Source organism: Carassius auratus, chromosome 36 (genome assembly GCF_003368295.1).
Source record: "Carassius auratus strain Wakin chromosome 36, ASM336829v1, whole genome shotgun sequence".
Classification (NCBI taxonomy): Eukaryota; Metazoa; Chordata; class Actinopteri; order Cypriniformes; family Cyprinidae; genus Carassius; species Carassius auratus.
In genome coordinates, this window is record NC_039278.1 from 12,163,798 (window position 1) to 12,181,897 (window position 18,100).

The 18,100-nt window shown below is 39.0% G+C and overlaps 1 protein-coding gene across 7 annotated transcripts in view; it reads right to left on the reverse strand.

Annotated features, from left to right (window-relative positions):
• Positions 1-18,100, reverse strand: part of LOC113055263 (membrane-associated guanylate kinase, WW and PDZ domain-containing protein 1-like) — a 121,211-nt gene that overhangs the window by 54,325 nt on the left and 48,786 nt on the right. For all 7 annotated transcript variants that reach the window (XM_026221423.1, XM_026221420.1, XM_026221422.1 and 4 more), the window contains exon 2: positions 11,361-11,477. In XM_026221423.1, coding sequence (XP_026077208.1) covers positions 11,361-11,477 — 117 coding nt within the window. The remainder of the gene's footprint in view (positions 1-11,360; positions 11,478-18,100) is intronic.

Here is an 18,100-nt window from a genome sequence, read left to right on the forward strand (position 1 = left end):
ACAACACAAATGTTACCTGGCATTGTGAAATCGGACATAGCAACATATTGTCCAGTTATAAAGTGGATCGAGGCGTTTAAGGAGAGGTATTGCATTCCTGGAGAGCAATACTGCAGTAACTTGAGAGGCAATCAATCAGACGCAACGCTTTAAGTGACTCGGAGCCTCACCGCCGTGATTCAGTTAGCCGTGTAGCGTAGGCTGTTGTTAACACATTTGGAAACAAATCATTATCATCATCATTCTAATAATAGTCAAGACTCTTACTATACCAGCATTCGGATGTGTGCGCATTTTCCAAAATTATTAAAGGGCCTGTGGTTTTTGGCTTGAAATACAAGCATGATTTCAATTTTCTCTGAGAAAAACTGAGTTAGTTTGAGATGCTTAATCTTCTGCGCTCTTCTCACAGAAGCAATTTCTTGCGTCTTCTGATGCCCCCCCAGTTAAATACATAAAAACTAATTGAAAAAATGCTCTTGTACACTGGAACGTGTTTGTTCTGAGCCGTTATCTGCATGGCTTGATTGAATTTTTTCATGACCCTGACCCAGTGAGTAATACAGGCTGCTCACTCTCATTCTTCTTCTTCCTTTATTTTCTCTCTTTTTTGCTATCTTGTCATCTCTCCTTTTTTCCCTGCATGTGCTTCTCTCTCTAATCTATAAATGAAAGGCACTGACATGACTGGTGAGGAAATAATACATCATTAGCATGCTAATAAAAGTTGGTGTAGTACGAACTTATTTCAAAATTTCTCCAATGAAACAACCGATAAAAAATACAGAGGACGCATCTTACACTCTCAATTGTATGCAATTGTAAAATGCTCCTTAAAATAGGAAGGTGCCCCCCCATTTATCACCTACTTCTAATAGTCATTAATGACTATTAGAATTAGGTGATAAATGGGGGGCATACAATTGTAAACCTTTTAACCTTTGGCAAGCGCACTGAAGTTATTACACCACCTGTTGCATATCCTGACTGACACGGAACAGAAGAAAGGATTTTTGAAGTACAAAAAATAAGAGAATCTGAAAATACCTATACTTTGTCAGAAGCATTAATCAAAAGGCAAAGCAGCAATAAATGGCATGTCCAGGCTGGAGGCGACATCAGTAGAGTTCAAAGAAATACAAGATATTGACAGTCTTGTCACAGCAGAGGCGTTTGAGAGCCTCTGCTTTCTCTTCCGTGTGACTGATGCCCACAAACTGTTGACAGATCACTACAGATTTATCAAAACACACCGGATTGTACTGTAATAGCTTGTACTGGTAATGCTAACACTTCACATTGTACATACACAACCGATCATTGGTTAATTAACAAATCTTCGCAATCAACCATCACTAAAGCTTGAAATGTCGTATCACAGTGTATTACAGTGATTTTACCATGGTAAAGTGGTGTTCTTACCCACAACACAAACCAGACTGTGAAGAACATTTGGTACATTGTTTTTCTTGGACCAAGGCGTATCATGTATGTTTACACATGCAATCTCTCCACAAAAACAAGCTTAGTAATTTTTTTTATTTAAAAACTATTTTGAGCCAGAATGGTTTATAACTAGACAAAGCAGAAGGTTGAAGAGAGAGAGAGAGAGAGATAGGAAGAAACTTGGCATCTTATGTTACCCTTTTTTGGGAGATCTGGAACTGGGAGACAGTAGAAAAGGGAAGACTCTTGATCAGGAAAGGCGCAGGGATGTGCGCCCATGTTGATGTTGACAGTCAGCCCTTCCGGCTCAGTGGGAGACAGAACCATCTGTCCCAGCAAAGGGTTAATCCGCAACAGATTCCTGATTCTAGCATTTTCCACCCCACATACTCCCATTAACAAAATTAGGTAGGTTTCTGAAAGCATATCCCCCCAAAAAAAGACCTCCACTTCAAAACAAAGCATGGTCTTAGCACTCAAAGACTCCGTTAAATCCAGTCTACTCCATCCAATGATGTCTGTTCCAAAACAACTGATCAATCCATCAAGGCATGCCAGATAATGCTTTGCAGAAATTAACGATCAATGCTTTGATGAGCTGATTTGATTGGTGTTTGAGTCCAAAAACTAGCTTACAAGGGAACACCATGCAATACAACCATACACACAGCAGGCCTATTCCTGGCTTCAGATTTACTTGGCTCAAATCTTCATCCTCATCAAATAACCTAGATGTACATGAGAGCCATAAAACACCAACCTGTCATTTATAAGCCAGAGAATGCAGCTATTTAACCTATAAACACCAATAGGACACAGAGAACCCTTAAAAACTGACTCTTTTCTGAGCTTACAAGGCTGAGAGAAAACGAGCATGAGAAAGCCTTTCAGGCACACATACGGCCGGAGACAGCGGCTGCAGCGGAGAGGCAGATATAGGGCTGGTGTGGATGGGAGGGGGGTTGGGAGAGAGACGTCTGCCACACTGTTCAACTCTAAACATAATGGCCTCCAACATGTCAAGTGATCACAGCTTAATTCAGCCTCCACTCGCTCAAGCAGACGAGCACGTACTTGCACGACCCAGTGGCTAACGCAGACCGCGGCATCTCTAGTGCACCATTTTGCCATCCTCAACAACTCACATCCTCAATACGGTCACATATTCAGCTACATTGCCTGCACTGCTGCTCCCAGCTGTCTGTCACTCTTTTTGCATCCCTCATTCCCCACCCCCCAATAATGCCAGACCCCGGAAGCCAATGAGTCCAGGTGATTTTTCCCGATGAAAAACGGCTAAATTACCTTAGCAGAGAACCTCGCATCGCAATCTCCAACGTAAGCAATCCACTTAAGATCTTCCAAAACAAGCTGAAATCCAATGGAAAAGAGCAGAAAATCCCAGAATCCTGTTCCAGTTCGCATCAGACGCTTGCATTTTAGCAAGAGCTGGCCAGTCTGTCATCCCTCCTCCTTCTCTTCCTCTCGATCTCTTTCTCTGTAAAGCAGCCGTCCAGCCCAGCACTGAAGCTCAGCCAATGTGAGGGGCACGCACAGCAAACACCATCTGAGCTAAACGTCTTCAGGCTCACACTCATCCACCTCCACCCACCCACCTCTCTCTCTCTCTCTCTCTCTCTCTCCCACCATATTCCCCCTCCTTCTTCTCCAACACACACTTGCAGACAGATACACACATGGCTCCCCCTGCAAACAAGACGTTTGCTCACTCTCTCTCTCTCGCTGGCACAAGTCCATACACAAATATGATGTGACGAAGGCAATCAAATGGTGGTCTAGGATGGGGATTAGAGGCTGAATCAGATTTAGCAGATAAAAATCAGTGTGCATGCATACAATATTACTGTTGAACTCCAACAGGCCACTGGGGCATACGGCAGGGGTGGTGGGGGGTGGCTACTGTGTGTGACAACATTTTTGTCATTTCCCTTCTTTTATTACGCTTCAACAAAACATAGTAGTATTGACCAATGATTGACTTAATTATTTATATATAAGTGCTTAAAGAACAATTTGAAATCAAAACTGATATTATTTATAATTTCTTAATAAATGTCAGTGGTGCTAATGCAAATGATTTATCATATAGGTATATACAGTGGGTATGGAAAGTATTCAGACCCCCTTAGATTTTTCACTCTTTGTTATATTGCAGCCATTGGCTAAAATCATTTAAGTACATTTTTTTCCTCAATGTACACGCAGCACCCCATTTTGACAGAAAAACACAGAATTGTTGACATTTTTGCAGATTTATTTAAAAAGAAAACTGAAATATCACATGGTCCTAAATATTCAGACCCTTTGCTGGTGACACTCATATATTTAACTCAGGTGCTGTCCATTTCTTGAAGAGCTTTGAAGAGCTCAGAGACAGAATTGTGGCAAGGCACAGATCTGGCCAAGGTTACAAAAAAATATCTGCTGCACTTAAGGTTCCCAAGAGCACAGTGGCCTCCATAATCCTTAAATGGAAGACATTTGGGACAACCAGAACCCTTCCTAGAGCTCACCGTCCGACCAAACTGAGCTATCAGGGGAGAAAAGCCTTGGTGAGAGAAGTAAAGAAGAACCCAAAGATCACTGTGGTTGCACTCCACAGATGCAGTCGAGAGGTGGAAGAAAGTTGCAGATAGTAAACCATCACTGCAGCCCTCCAATTGTCAGGGCTTTACGGCAGAGTGGCTCGACGGATGCCTCTCCTCAGTGCAAGACGCATGAAAGCCCACATAGAGTTTGCTAAAAAAAAAAAAAAAACACCTGAAGGACTATCTGGTCTAATGAGACCAAGATATAACTTTTTGGCCTTAATTCTAAGTTGTATGTGTTGTGGAGAAAATCAGGCACTGCTCATCACCTGTCCAATACAGTCCCAACAGTGAAGCATGGTGGTGGCAGCTGTGGGGGTGTTTTGTTGTGGGGGTGTTTTTCAGCTGCAGGGACAGGACGACTGGTTGCAATCAAGGTTAAGATGACTGCGGCCAAGTACAGGGATATCCTGGACAAAAACCTTCTCCAGAGTGCTCAGGACCTCAGAATGAGCCGAAGGTTCACCTTCCAACAAGACAATGACCTTAAGCACACAGCTAAAATAATGAAGGAGTGGCTTCACAACAACTCCGTGACTGTTCTTGAATGGCCCAGCCAGAGCCCTGACTCAATTGAGCATCTCTGGAGAGACCTGAAAATGTCTGTCCACCAACGTTTACCATCCAGCCTGACAGAACTGGAGAGGATCTGCAAGGAGGAATGGCAGAGGATCCCCAAATCCAGGAGTGAAAAACTTGTTGCATCCTTCCCCAAAAAGACTGTCAAAAATGACTGTATTCGATCAAAAGGGTGCTTCAACTAAATACTGAGCAAAGGGTCTGAATACTTAGGACCATATGATATTTCAGTTTTTCTTTTTTAATAAATGTGCAAAAATGTCAACAATTCTGTGTTTTTCTGTCAATATGGGGTGCTGTGTGTACATTGAGGCAAAAAATTAACTTAAATGATTTTAGCAAACGGCTGCAATATAACAAAGAGTTAAAAATTTAAGGGCGTCTGAATACTTTCCATATCCACTGTATATAGGTTTCTATAGGGGTTCCAAAAGTAAAATGTTTTGCTCCCAAATGTAATGTGCATGTGGGCAGAGAATCATAATATTAACCAATTATATCAGAAAAGGCAATCCATAACTCTAAAAAAGCAAAAAAAGACTAAATGAAGTCCCGCTCTACATTATATATATATATTTACATACCACAGATGAAATAAAGTCATAAAGGTTTGGAACAACATAAGGGTGAGTAATGACGACAGCATTTTCATTTATGGACAAACTCTCACTTAAATGATTTAGATGGGTTTTTAGGTACTGGTTTATCACCTTGGACTAAAAAAATTTTAGCTTAAAATTTAGAAAAATTTAGCTTAAAAATGTGCATGTAAACTTGAAATGTTAAGTCCTGTAGAAGAAATAAAGTAATTAATGTTTAGAATGACATGAGGGTGAGTAAATTATATTTGAATAAAAAAATGGGGATGAGCTACCCCTTTAAATGTTTATGTTGTTTTTGTTTAAGGCAAATTAATCTTTTCACATTGGTATAAAATCCATCCACATATTGTCCCCCATCTTTCAACATAAAGCTTAAAATGTGTGTGTGAACTTGAAATTAAATCAAATCAACTGAATATGGTTTTGAATAGCCGTTTGACCATTAATAGCCACTCAAAGAAATTACTTCCCTCATCCATCAAACAAGTCCTATAATTCTCAGGCAAATCTTTCAATCTTCCTGTGTTGCCCTCAGAGTTGAATGATTAAAGTGGCTATATGACAAACAGGCATCTCCCGATGAAACCCTGAGGAAATAGGCCAGAGGTAGAAATAAAAACACATTGTGTCACGTAGCCTGTGTACGAGCTTCTATTTCTGGGTGGAGCTCAGCGTGAATCATCTTCTCAGCCCCGTGGAGATGTAATTTGGATTTAAAGCTCACCTTTTACATAATATCAATCTTTCAGCCAGTGAAGAAAAGCAGAATTGCTTTGTTGTGTGAAACATGGAGGTGAAGGCCTTAGTATGCATCTAGAGCTGCATCAAGAGCTTTTCTATGATGAGTACATGACCAAAGTGTTAATTTGCGCAAATATGAATGTTCTGTCATCATTTGCTGAACCTCATGCTTTTCCAAACTCTTTCTTTCTTTCTTCAGTGGAACATAAAAGAATATATTTAGAAAAATGTCAGTGTTGTTTTGGGTCCCATTTACTGTGGACAGAAAAATTCTTGAACATTCTTCTTTTGTTTTCCACAGACGAAAGTAAGTCATATAGATTTGAATTAGCATGAGGGTGGGTGAATGGTGATAGAACCACTTCTGAACCGAACAGTCAGTTTATAATGGGTCTTTGGGAAGGAAAGTATGTGTAGATGCCATTCCATTTGGGTGAAGGACAACTAGACTGAAGATACTTTAGTTTTGATGGAGTAATTCTGAAGAACATCTTTAAATAATAATAATAATAAATGGGCAACTTGCTGCAGATTCCTAGTCCTGGTCTTTCTTATTCTGATGAATGGAGTGATATCTGAAGGGACATTCTTCTCCTTTTGTTCCTCAAACCTCTTTTTAAATCCACCCATCCAAAGTAGTGCCCCCTGGACAGGCCTGATGCTGCTCTCTAGTTTGTCCACTCTCACGGTAATCAACACTTTCTGAGGGGGCTTTTGACTTGCAAATGAATTCACAAAATGCTTTTGAATTCAGAACATCAAGTGCTGAGAGCGAACGGGCCTTTCAGGCCAAGAATATCCAAATCGCAACATTTACGTCGAACAAGGTGTTGGCCAAAGAAAATGTGGAAGGGGATTCAGAATCTGAAAATGGCCAGATTTAGTTGAATTTCTCAGTATGCCGCCCACATATGCTTGCTCAGTGATATCAAGCTTGAGCTGACATATCAAAATGGAGCCTGGAAACACAGGACGAACCCAAACAGAGAGGACCAGACCAACGAATAACCCATTTTGGATGGCAAACATAAAAACACATTTTGGATTAAACCGTGCGACACACCATCCAGCCACAGACTGTCAATGCTAAAACTCACCTGAATGTTTCTGATCCCTACTGAGAGCCCTCAGCTCCCTGCAGGTATTATCTCTCTTCTGTCTGCTAATCGTAGCTGACTTGCGACTGGGATGCTCTTCAGATCTACCCTGTCTCCAAGCCCGCGGCTGTAGCGCTTTGCTTGTCGGCAGACAGAGTAACACACATGCTAAATGCTAATTAGCTAGCTCTCACAGACACGGGTAGCTGTGGATGCTCCCCGTTAACACAAGTAGCTAAAAAGAAGATGCAAATGTCGAGTTGCATTCGTGTTTTCGCATATTTGACTCAAAAACATATTTTTATCGAAACGACGAAAGCTACAAATCACAGAGTGAACAAACAAACACATTCTCTCAGATGTAGAGATCTACCTAGCAACAATGTTTGTGATGCTTAACATAAGAAGACAGCATATGACTGGACAGTAAAACCTGTCTGAGACAGCACATGAGGGATCCGTAGTGTGTGCTGTTGAGTGAAGGGCAGTGGCAAATAACATTTTCCTGTGCTGCTTCGATGCTGGGCGCTTTTCAGGTGGCGAGTTGATCATTGCTCATTACATCAAGGGTGATGGCCCTTCAGTACACCGTACTCCCTCTGCCACATCATCATTCCATCACACACACACACTTATACATGCTTACACACACGTACACATGCTCGCCAAGGAAAAATGAAGTCCGTGCCCCAAAGGGACTCTAGACAATGGCTTGAGAATAAATCATATTGATGAGAGAGTTCCTCAGTTAGAAGCCATCTGTCCCTGTGAACGAGATGTGACTGAAAGGTTCGATCTTTCGCTCTTTTTTTCGCATTCTTTCCCCTGACTCAACCCCACTACAACCCCGACCCCACCCCCACAACAACCCCACCCCCAATCCAACCCTTTAGCCTATATATGAGGCATCAACCACATGCACTAAGCCCCATACATCACCAGCAAACCCTCTAATCCGTTGCCCGCATCTCATGAGAGCGCAAAAAGAGACCGAAAGTGTGCAGAAAAATAAGACGGACTTGCCTCCCCGGTTGCAGTCTCCAGACGGTAATCCTTTCTTTCTTTCAGGCGAGAAAACGCAGCAGCAACCTGTCTTCAGCTGCAATCCTGCTGTCTGATACCGAGCAGAAAAACAAATGGAGGGATGGAGGGAGCGAGAGAGCCAAAGAGGGGGTGTGGAGGTGGGGGGGATGCAGGAAAGAGGAGGGGAGCAAGAGAGGGCAAGCAGGGGCTGGCTAACCACAGGGAGGCTTAAACAGACTGATAGATGAAGACGAGGACAGAGGGACTGAGAAGGAAATGTGAAAACACCGAGGGAGGGAGCGCAGTTCCAGCGGCATCTGTTATGTTGACGGCGTCGGCGATGTGTAAAGCTGGAGCGCGAAATGAGGAAAAGACAAGAATGAACAAAGGGCACAGCCTTTTGTTCCTCGCTATTACATCACAGGACAACAATCAGAGAAATCAAATGTACTCCGAGCACAAAACCATTTCATATGCACCTGTTTCTAGCTGCTAGAGTTCAGGTTTGGAAGTAAAACGAGAGAAACATAAGGGGATAAACAGCATTTAGTTCAGATAAACGCAGTGAGATACAGAAGCCGAATAAAACGTGCACGGGATATCTGGCTTCATAGCTCACATCAGGACATTCTACATTAGTCGCAGTTCATTTTGCTTCCATCTGTCTCAAAGAAACATGAATGTGTCTGTTTTCTCATAAAGAACGGCTACAAGACACATTTGTTCATGTTTTATCACAGGTACCATTTCTGTAAGTTTTGAAAATATTTTTGTACATGAATTAAGTAATTTGTCTGGACAGAAATGTTGGATATATAATTAAAAAACTATATTTATTATCTATAATAATCATCATCATCATAATCATACTTTATAAATAATTTGGCTGACCATATATATATATATATATATATATATATATATATATATATATAAATGGCTTGCTACTTAGAAATTGAATAATTATATAATAATTTGTATTACTACTATTATTATTACTACTACTACTATTACTTCATATATTTAATGTTTTCACATATAATAATTACAAAATTATAATGAAACTAGCACAGCTGTGTTGTCTGGGAAAAACATTTGACCCCAGAATGCTGTGACTGACAAATCAGAATCTAGTATTGCAGAGATCTCTGAAAAAATCTGTGTTACTGTTCAAGTAACGGCACTTTGACTCCGTACACAGTAACACTGACTCAGCTTGAGAGGCAATAAACCTTAGTCAGGGTAGACGCACATAATGAGATCTGTATCTATAATTGTATTAGTGACATGCAGTCCAGTCTCAGGGTCACATGTCTTCATTGTCACTCTTCTCCAGCCGGCACACACACACAAACACATTGTTATACGCACACTCAGCCACTGGCCACCTGGTGAGGCAACTAGCTGCTTGGGCCATCAGTGCACAAAAGAGACAGCTGCACCCCTTCAACATCCTCATGCATAAGCACCAATGGACCCTCACACACATCCAAACACCCATCCTCACATTCACAAACTCTGATCAATCTTGACTCATTGCTGTCATGTTCACCAGCATCACGTCATGTTGAATTAGCAGGTAATTGACATCAAGATCCAAACTCCTCTGTTAAACATGATATTAAAATGCACATGCTTTCATCAAGACATGTTTGCATCTTTTTAAAATTAATCACTAGTAAAGAATGCAAGTTAAAACATATGGCACAGAGAAAAAAAATAGTGGTTGTTTATATTATAAATGGTAATCATAGTTGATTTTTTTTTTATCATGTTTGACCCATGCAACTTTTTAGTCAGTAATGTGATAAATAGGAATGATTGATTGATTTATTTATTATTTTTAATTTAATACATTTATTTTATTCAGCAAGGATGCAACAAGTTTACCAAAAGTGACAGTAAATTAATGATATTATATTTCAAATAAATGCTGTTCTTTTCATCAAAATGTATCATTGTTTCCACAATCAGTTTTCCCACTGAAGTGGTTAATGTGAACGCAAGCAAATCCAAATCCAAGTCCACATGTAATGTTATTCATATAATTAAGATTCAGCAGTGACCTAAAATCATTTCCAGGCAGCCACCCCTTTCATCTTATTTAACAAGTTATGACAAATAAATACTGACCCCGGATCAGCAAGAACTGCTGTTTTATGAATATTCCCAAACGCTGAACTGCTTTAGGAGTTGATTCTGGAGCATCTGGACACATCCCCCTGCTCAGACAGCTTTAAAACCAAAATTCACGATGCAATATACTGACACAAATCCGATATTCTCCCAACTGTTTACGTTGAATTAAGACATAACCGAGTGAATATCCGTGGTTTGGCTGTGTGTGCTCAGAAAACTGGACTGAGTTGAGTTCTCTTTCACGTTGTCACACTTTTTTCAATTTTATCCATATGTCTGCTCTTTTCTCATCCCAGACATTGATATTTTTGAACGTCTTATGAGATGTGCAGCTAGTGTATGCTAGCTTATGTCCCGCCAGATAGATCAATTCAGCTAAAATGTGCCCATTTAACCTCCCAATAAACCTGAAAAATACATTTGTTTTGAGTGGATCTTTTCCCAGTTCGCCCCTCCCTAATATTTTCCTCCCTTTTTTTATTAATTGACGAAAATCTCAATAGATTTTCATCATAGTTTATGTTATTCAAAATAAAATTTTTATTTCGTTACTATCTCGTCAACGAAATCAACACTGATCGGTGTAAAATCAAGTCTCCTGAGCAGTAGACTTGGCATTAGCCTGCTGCTAAACTAATCAAACAAAACTATTTTAAGTGTAACAGGTCGTACGTATTTATGGAAAAGTATATTTTCTATACACACACATCTTGATAAAGCATTATTGGTTTAAAATACACAAGGGAAAATCTATCTGAACTTCTATAAACATCGATCTTGAAGAGTCCAAGCACGACCATGCAACTGCACACTTCCAATACTCTCTTCCTCTACACAAAAACAAAAACACACACTATTTCATCACACCCCTCCAAGAACATGGCTGCCACCTACTCAATCGAAAGGAGGATTTCTGTGAATATTGACACCGTCCTTCCTCCCACCTCCACAGAACAAAACCAGTCCAGCCACCACTTTGCTGCGCACACAGCTTATACAAATGAACTTCAGCAAAAGAATATAATAGGAAAAAGTAGAGCAACATACAGCAGAGTATAAAAACAGTATAAAGAATAGACCGCACACTGGAGTTAGAAAAAAATAGACACAATAAAAGTACTCACAAGGCACAGCGTGGCGGTAGAGGTTGTCACGTATGGTTTGCTGAAGCTCGTAGTCAGCGGAGGATTTCTGAAACCTTTGGCTCAGGTAACGCTTCAGGTCTTTATTAAGTTTGTTTCCTGCAAAACAAAAGGAAACAGGTTACTGATGATGAATCATGCACAAACTCAGCAGAGTAATATTGTAGTACTAATTATTTCACCACCAATGGATAAAAGTTCCTGTAAATTCATCTTTGCAATGATAGGAATATATTACATTCAGAGACCTCAATCAAAAACATTCAAAATCACCTCCAAACTTTCGAACGCTACTGTATAAATGTTTATAAAGGTTTACAATTATATTGTTGGATGTTTGCATCAACTATGTCTGGCAACTAGGTTTCTAAAACTGTAAACAATTACAAAATAAAACACATTCATGAGCATTCCTGAGTGTGAAACTGTAATCCATAAGACATTAACACATCGTGGCACACCTCCGTTCACACTCATGGGGATACCTGGCTGCCACCTCGACCCAGTGCAAGCAATAGAGTGGGCCATGTGAAACATTTCCCACCCTCAGCTCCGCCATCTGTTTAGAAGACACAGATCGCTTACCCAGCACCATTTCAAAGAGATGCCAATAGCCAAAAGCTGTTTATGTGTTAATGTGGTTCCACTGGGTGCCCGCACCAATGCCAGATCAGTTGCAGGCACTGCCTTCCCACAAACTCTCGATTTCTCACATGTACTAGTGACTCAAGGGACTTCCCTTTCCTGGATTAATGGGAATATTGCATTTCTGGAGAATTCTTTTGAATGGATAGTCTCATTGTAGCCAAATCATGTAATCGGTTTCTCTTGTTGATCAAAGAAACTGCATTTTTAAGCTTTATGAACATACATAATTGGTTGCCATGGCAATACCTAGTGCTGCACGTCCCAAATGTCGCCCTCTACCCCTGAAGTTCTCCTGCAGATCTAAACTTGGGTGACATAAACCAACATAGACTGTCAGTTGTGTAAAGTTTACCAGTCTGGACTCTTTGAGATTTTGTATCCTTAAAGAACAACATTTTTTCACAATCACAATAATGAAACCGATAACCATTTTGCAGAAACATTAAAAATGATTTAAATTTTTGTTTTATATTTGAAGGATGAGTAAAAAATGGATAAACTGTATATAATTTTGGGATCCATCTTTTTTTACACTGAGGACAACATGCATGAGGGACTTCAAAAGTTCTAATGCTCACTGATGCTCCAGATTTTGTCTTTTGTATGACCTCTCTTATTTTGGTAAAATAATAGTCATTTTGCAGATACTGCAAAGTGAATGTAAAATTTTGACCACAACTATATAATTATTGTGGTCTTCAGATCCACAGTGTTTACGAATCTTAAATCATTGCACAGAAATATGACAAGCTTTTTCCATCTATTAACTGAAAACCGATTCAAAAACCCAGCAGATATCCTTAGATACACACATTACATTGAGGTAAAAATGTACATTTAACACACAGTTTGTGTAACAGCCACCATGTTAGGCAGGCTGTACAATTAGCTATAGAACAAGTAACAGCTCTGCTAGGCAATGTTCAAGCTAGAAGGTTAGAAAAGCTTTTCTCTTCTAATTGAACCTCTGGAGGACTGTTTCTTAATCTAGCCACATCCAAGTCTAAAAATACACTTCGATGTGAAACCCATTAGACTGCCTTTTCAGAACTAAAATGGGAATAATATGCGAGTGTGAAATTCCTCTTTAGTTGGTGTGTGCAGTCTGGCGTTGACGTTAGAGTCACGGCATGCCACTGAGAATTAATCCCTGCAACAGGTTGCGAGTCATTACTCAAGCCTACAGTACAGCAGCCAGACTACACACCCACCCCCATCCATCATCCCAAACTCACTTTATTCCAATTAGCTGCTTACTAGTCCAATTCAACGGCAAAAATGGACTCCTGGCCAACCAACAAAAAACCTGATGAGATCTACAACTTTGCCCTGCATAGATGAAGCCAAGAGAGAGATGTGAAAACAGAAAGATTGTGGAAAGAAGCCAGGGGATACACTTTATAAAACAAAGTTATTTTACTCATTTTGGGGGGTTTTACAGTAGCCTTCATGTCACTACTTCAAAGATACTGCGATGGCCTGTGAGTTTGGAACTGCACATGTGGAACAGAATTCAGAATCATGTGCACGGATTTTCTTTTACTGATATTATTAGAGGTAAAATGAGTAGCCAATGTGTCAGTTTGGCCTGATGAGAATGTTAGTGATCAGCAAAGTGTTCCAAAGAGCAAAAACATGATGCAAGCAAGAAGGAGGCCCAGGCTTCTGGAAGACTGCCTTGAATTACTGCGCATTATTTGTTCTGGTGGATAAAAAAGGGTACAAAAATGTAGTGCACTAAAATGTTTAGGGTGTCATTTTACACAGACCCTGCACTTTTTACACACAGTGAGCAGATTACACAAGATATAATGTTATTATGTGTATCGTGAGCAATATGGAAATGGGTTTAGTGCAGTGTAAAGAATGGCTCTAAAAGCACCTTTTCGAGGATACAAGTGTTTTGCGAAGAAAATATCATTATAAGATACTTTTTCAAACGGTGGAGCAGCATAACTTAAAACCAATAATAACTACATTATTCACACAGAAAAAAAAGAAATTAAATACCAGCATATAGAGAACCACAAAATCAAATTAAATGTTTCTTAAGCGAATCAGTTTTTCAAGCACCCAACTCATCTTGCAGCTATCAAAAAGCTGAATGATATCTGTTGTGAGGTCTGCGGTCCAGCTTCATTTTGCGGACTCTGCTGATTTATGCATATCCAGACAGCAACATAGTGTTGGCCCAGTTCCGGCCGACATCTGGCCCGCATGAAATCCATGTGGGCCAGACCTGGGCCGAAACTGCTCGCTGTCTGGGTATAACCTAGAGACAGAACAGTTACAACGACCCAATGGTGCACATCTTATCTTTTTGCTTAGTGTGTCCATAATGCTTACTCCACCGCTCTCCAAAAACAGACCAAAAACTGGCGGTTCAGATTGAGTCTGTGTATATTAATGAGTATTGGGGTATAGGGGACACCATTTGGTGTCCGAGCCCCAAATCCCTCCTAAAATAGTTAATTAGAAAACAAATTGCTACCAAACCAACTGCACCTGGCAGAGATACTGATAAGCTACCAAATGCGAGCACCCACTTAACACAACAGCCAAAGCAGGCTGGATTCATTCCAATGTATGTGTATCTGCATTTACGCATGTAAGACAACTGACTCAGTATCCAGGATGTATCACCAATTACCTGCTGGATTTCAATGCCCATCAGAATACACTAAAGCTCGGTGTGTTTAGAAGAGATTACTGGATCAGACAAAGCATCTGGCATTCAGAACGGCGAGATAAGAGAGAGCGAGCGCGCGAGTGAATACAGGACCTGGTACTACTCAGAAACATCTCTGCCAGCTCATGCCAGCCCTAAGTTCTAGGAAAAAGTCTTGTTTTACTCACTTGGCTTTGGAGATGGAAAATGAAAGAACTGTCAGATTTGCACATTTCTTTAGAGTCAAGCTACTTTCTGAACATTTTCCTCTGCCTGTGCATAAAAGCAGGAAATATAACTTTGTTCAGAAAGGCTTTAGAGAAAAAACTGGTGCCTGACAGATAAGTAAAGAAAGTGTCTGACACACACAGTCTAACCAGTGACGTGCAGCAGACTTCTGAAATGAGGAAAGGCACTTGTTTTTAGTCCAGTGTAAATTCATGTTCCAGTTGCAATTTTTGAATTAAGGCACATGGAGCGTGGTTTAACTTTATTTACATGTACGTTCAATCATCTAGCAGATTCTTTTATCTAAAGCTCCTTACATTTGAGGAGCAATTTAAAAAAGCAACAATATGTAAGTGCTGTTGTCATTCTACGTCATTTCTCAAATTTAAATAAATATAGGGGAAAAAAATAGATCACTTTCTCAGACAAGAAATCAACGTTGTATGTTTATGATAACATTTGTAATATTTATTGTATTTTTGTATGTATATCTCAAATAGTAACATAACATATAATGCCTTTTATATTCAGTCATTTGTATTAAAAAAAAATCTATATATACAGTTTTCAGAATAAAATCACAAGCAAACTAACTATATATTTTAAAATTTGTAGACATATTCTGAATTACCCGTTTTGTTTTAATTTTTGTATAACATAATACAAATATAACATAATAAAAAATAATATGATGTTACTATTAAACATAATATAAACATTAATGTAATTTAATATATTTATGTATTTATCATATATTGTCATATATACACACAAATGCATTCATATATATTTTTAAAACATTTTTAAAACATGCTCATGGTCTTCTAATGAGCCTCTACAAGATCAATTTCCTAACATTACCCTCAGTCCACCTGTAAATAAAACAAAGAATAAAAAAAGAATGTTGATTTCAAAGCAGTATATGTTATTAGGATCATAACCATAACACAAACCTAAGTAATCATTAAAAACATGCAGTCTCATAAGTTCCTACAATGCAGTTCAACAAAAACGCCCAGACAACGTGATGCTGCTCTGTAGAGTCTATGTGAAACACAGGTATGAGGTCTGGAAACAGGCGTCTGTTTGCTATTCTGCTCTCGTTTCTTTCTCAGCTCTACACTGCCCTCTCTGTTTCCCTCCATTACGCCTGGCCTGCATCACACTGGGCCGTGTCGCCATGGCAACGCTGGTCAGAGCATCACTCCTCCAGCTTTGTCGTTTAAGTGTGCCGCCCCCTACTGGTGGTCGATGGTAACATGTACTCACCATACACATGAATACAAACCGGTGTTCATTATCTAGATTTTCAAACAGTAAATGATTATCTCAACAAATAACTTCAGAATATTGAAAAAAAAAAATTTAAATATTAAACCACTACAGCACCCAAGAGTGTGGTTACAGTTACAGTAGTTTACATGGTCAACGTACATAATATTTCCATGCCTTTATACTTGATACATGAGCAAAATAACAGCAATAAAATGACAAACGTTATAACATTTTTAACTATATTTTCAAGACAACACTCTTCCAAAGGTGAGATTAATACTGAGTGTGATTTATATATATATATATATATATATATATATATATATATATATATATATATATATATATATATATATATATATATATATATATATATATATATAAGCAATTACTGTAATTACTTTCAAAACACAAAACATGCTAAACTTTTAAAAAATTAACAGTTTTAATTTAATAGTTATATTGAAAATTTGAAATAAGAATATTTAATGTGTTAATGTAGCAGTGATATAAAGTACAAGTCACCATGTGACATTTATGAGGAAGAACATACTGCTTTGTCCTGGAATTTATGACAATCACAGCCTATCGGCGTTCATCCTGAGGATTTTAAATGACCACACGAGATAAAAAAGACAGAGACACTTTACGGCCGCATCCCTGTCCAGTAGCAAGTGAAATTGTTTACCACATTCCAGATTGCTTTTATCGATTCCCAGCACTCTGGGCAGAAAATCTGCCTCTAATGATTCATCTCAGACATGCAGTGTTGATCAGATGTCGTTTATATTAGTCCTCTCTGACTGCAGGCATCAGACAGGCGCTTTTTGTGTCTGACTGCTGGGGTTATCAGAGTGTTTAATGAGTGAGAGTGTCAATGTGAATGCATTAACATCTTTGGTGGATCTCAAAGAAGCACAAACTCTGAATTGCCCTTTTGGAAGAAGCCCAACTTTATAAACTATTATTGTGTGTGTATATATAAATATATATAAAGTTTGGTGACAGTAAGACTGTTTTAACCCTTGTTTTAACCCTTATTTTTTTTATTCAATTAGCATTCAATTTCCTCAACAGTTAAGTAAGACTAATAATACAATAAGTTTTTTTAAATAGTTCCCTTCTCTTACCCAATCGTCAGGCATCAGACAACCAAATTAAACGTTCACGCCGCCAAACAAATCAGACCTTTCTGATAGGATTAACAGAGAAGCATTAAGACTCTGAACACCCGATGTGAAGTAACACAATTAATTAGCACAGCCTATTAACACTGCTAGCTTGCATTATATGCGTGATAGGAACGGCTGTTAAAGCAGCTTAGCATCATTGTTTGTCTGCCTACAAATTTCCTCATCAGGCCAAACCTTACATGTGCTTTAAGTCTTCATGGAGTCTGGCTCTTTCAGGACATTACAAAAGGAGATTTATAATACAGACAGTATAAGCAGGTGGAAATGGATTGACCTGGGCTGCATTTAACATCTACAGTTTCTTTGTTACTATAAATGTGTCCATCTGGGATCATCATTAACCCAAATACTGACAACAAAGCCCATAGCTTGAAAAATAAAATAAAAATATAGCCAAAAAATATATATAAGAAATATTTTAGTTTTGTTGTTTTTGTTGTTTTTTTTGTTTTGTTTTTTCAATTCATTTAGTTTTGTTCTTCCAAAGCATTGTTGTTGTTTTTTTGGTAGAATAATAATTAAGAAAAAAAAATTCTATACATATATTTTTGTATAATTCCACTAGTTGCTTTAGGTTAATAAACCTTATTGACCATTTAAATGAGCACCCTCTCACATATTACACCTTCTCTACCCAAAGGACTTTCTAAAGTACCAGGGACAGAAACGACAGGCCCCAACACTGAGTTGCACTTGCACTGCTGAGGGCC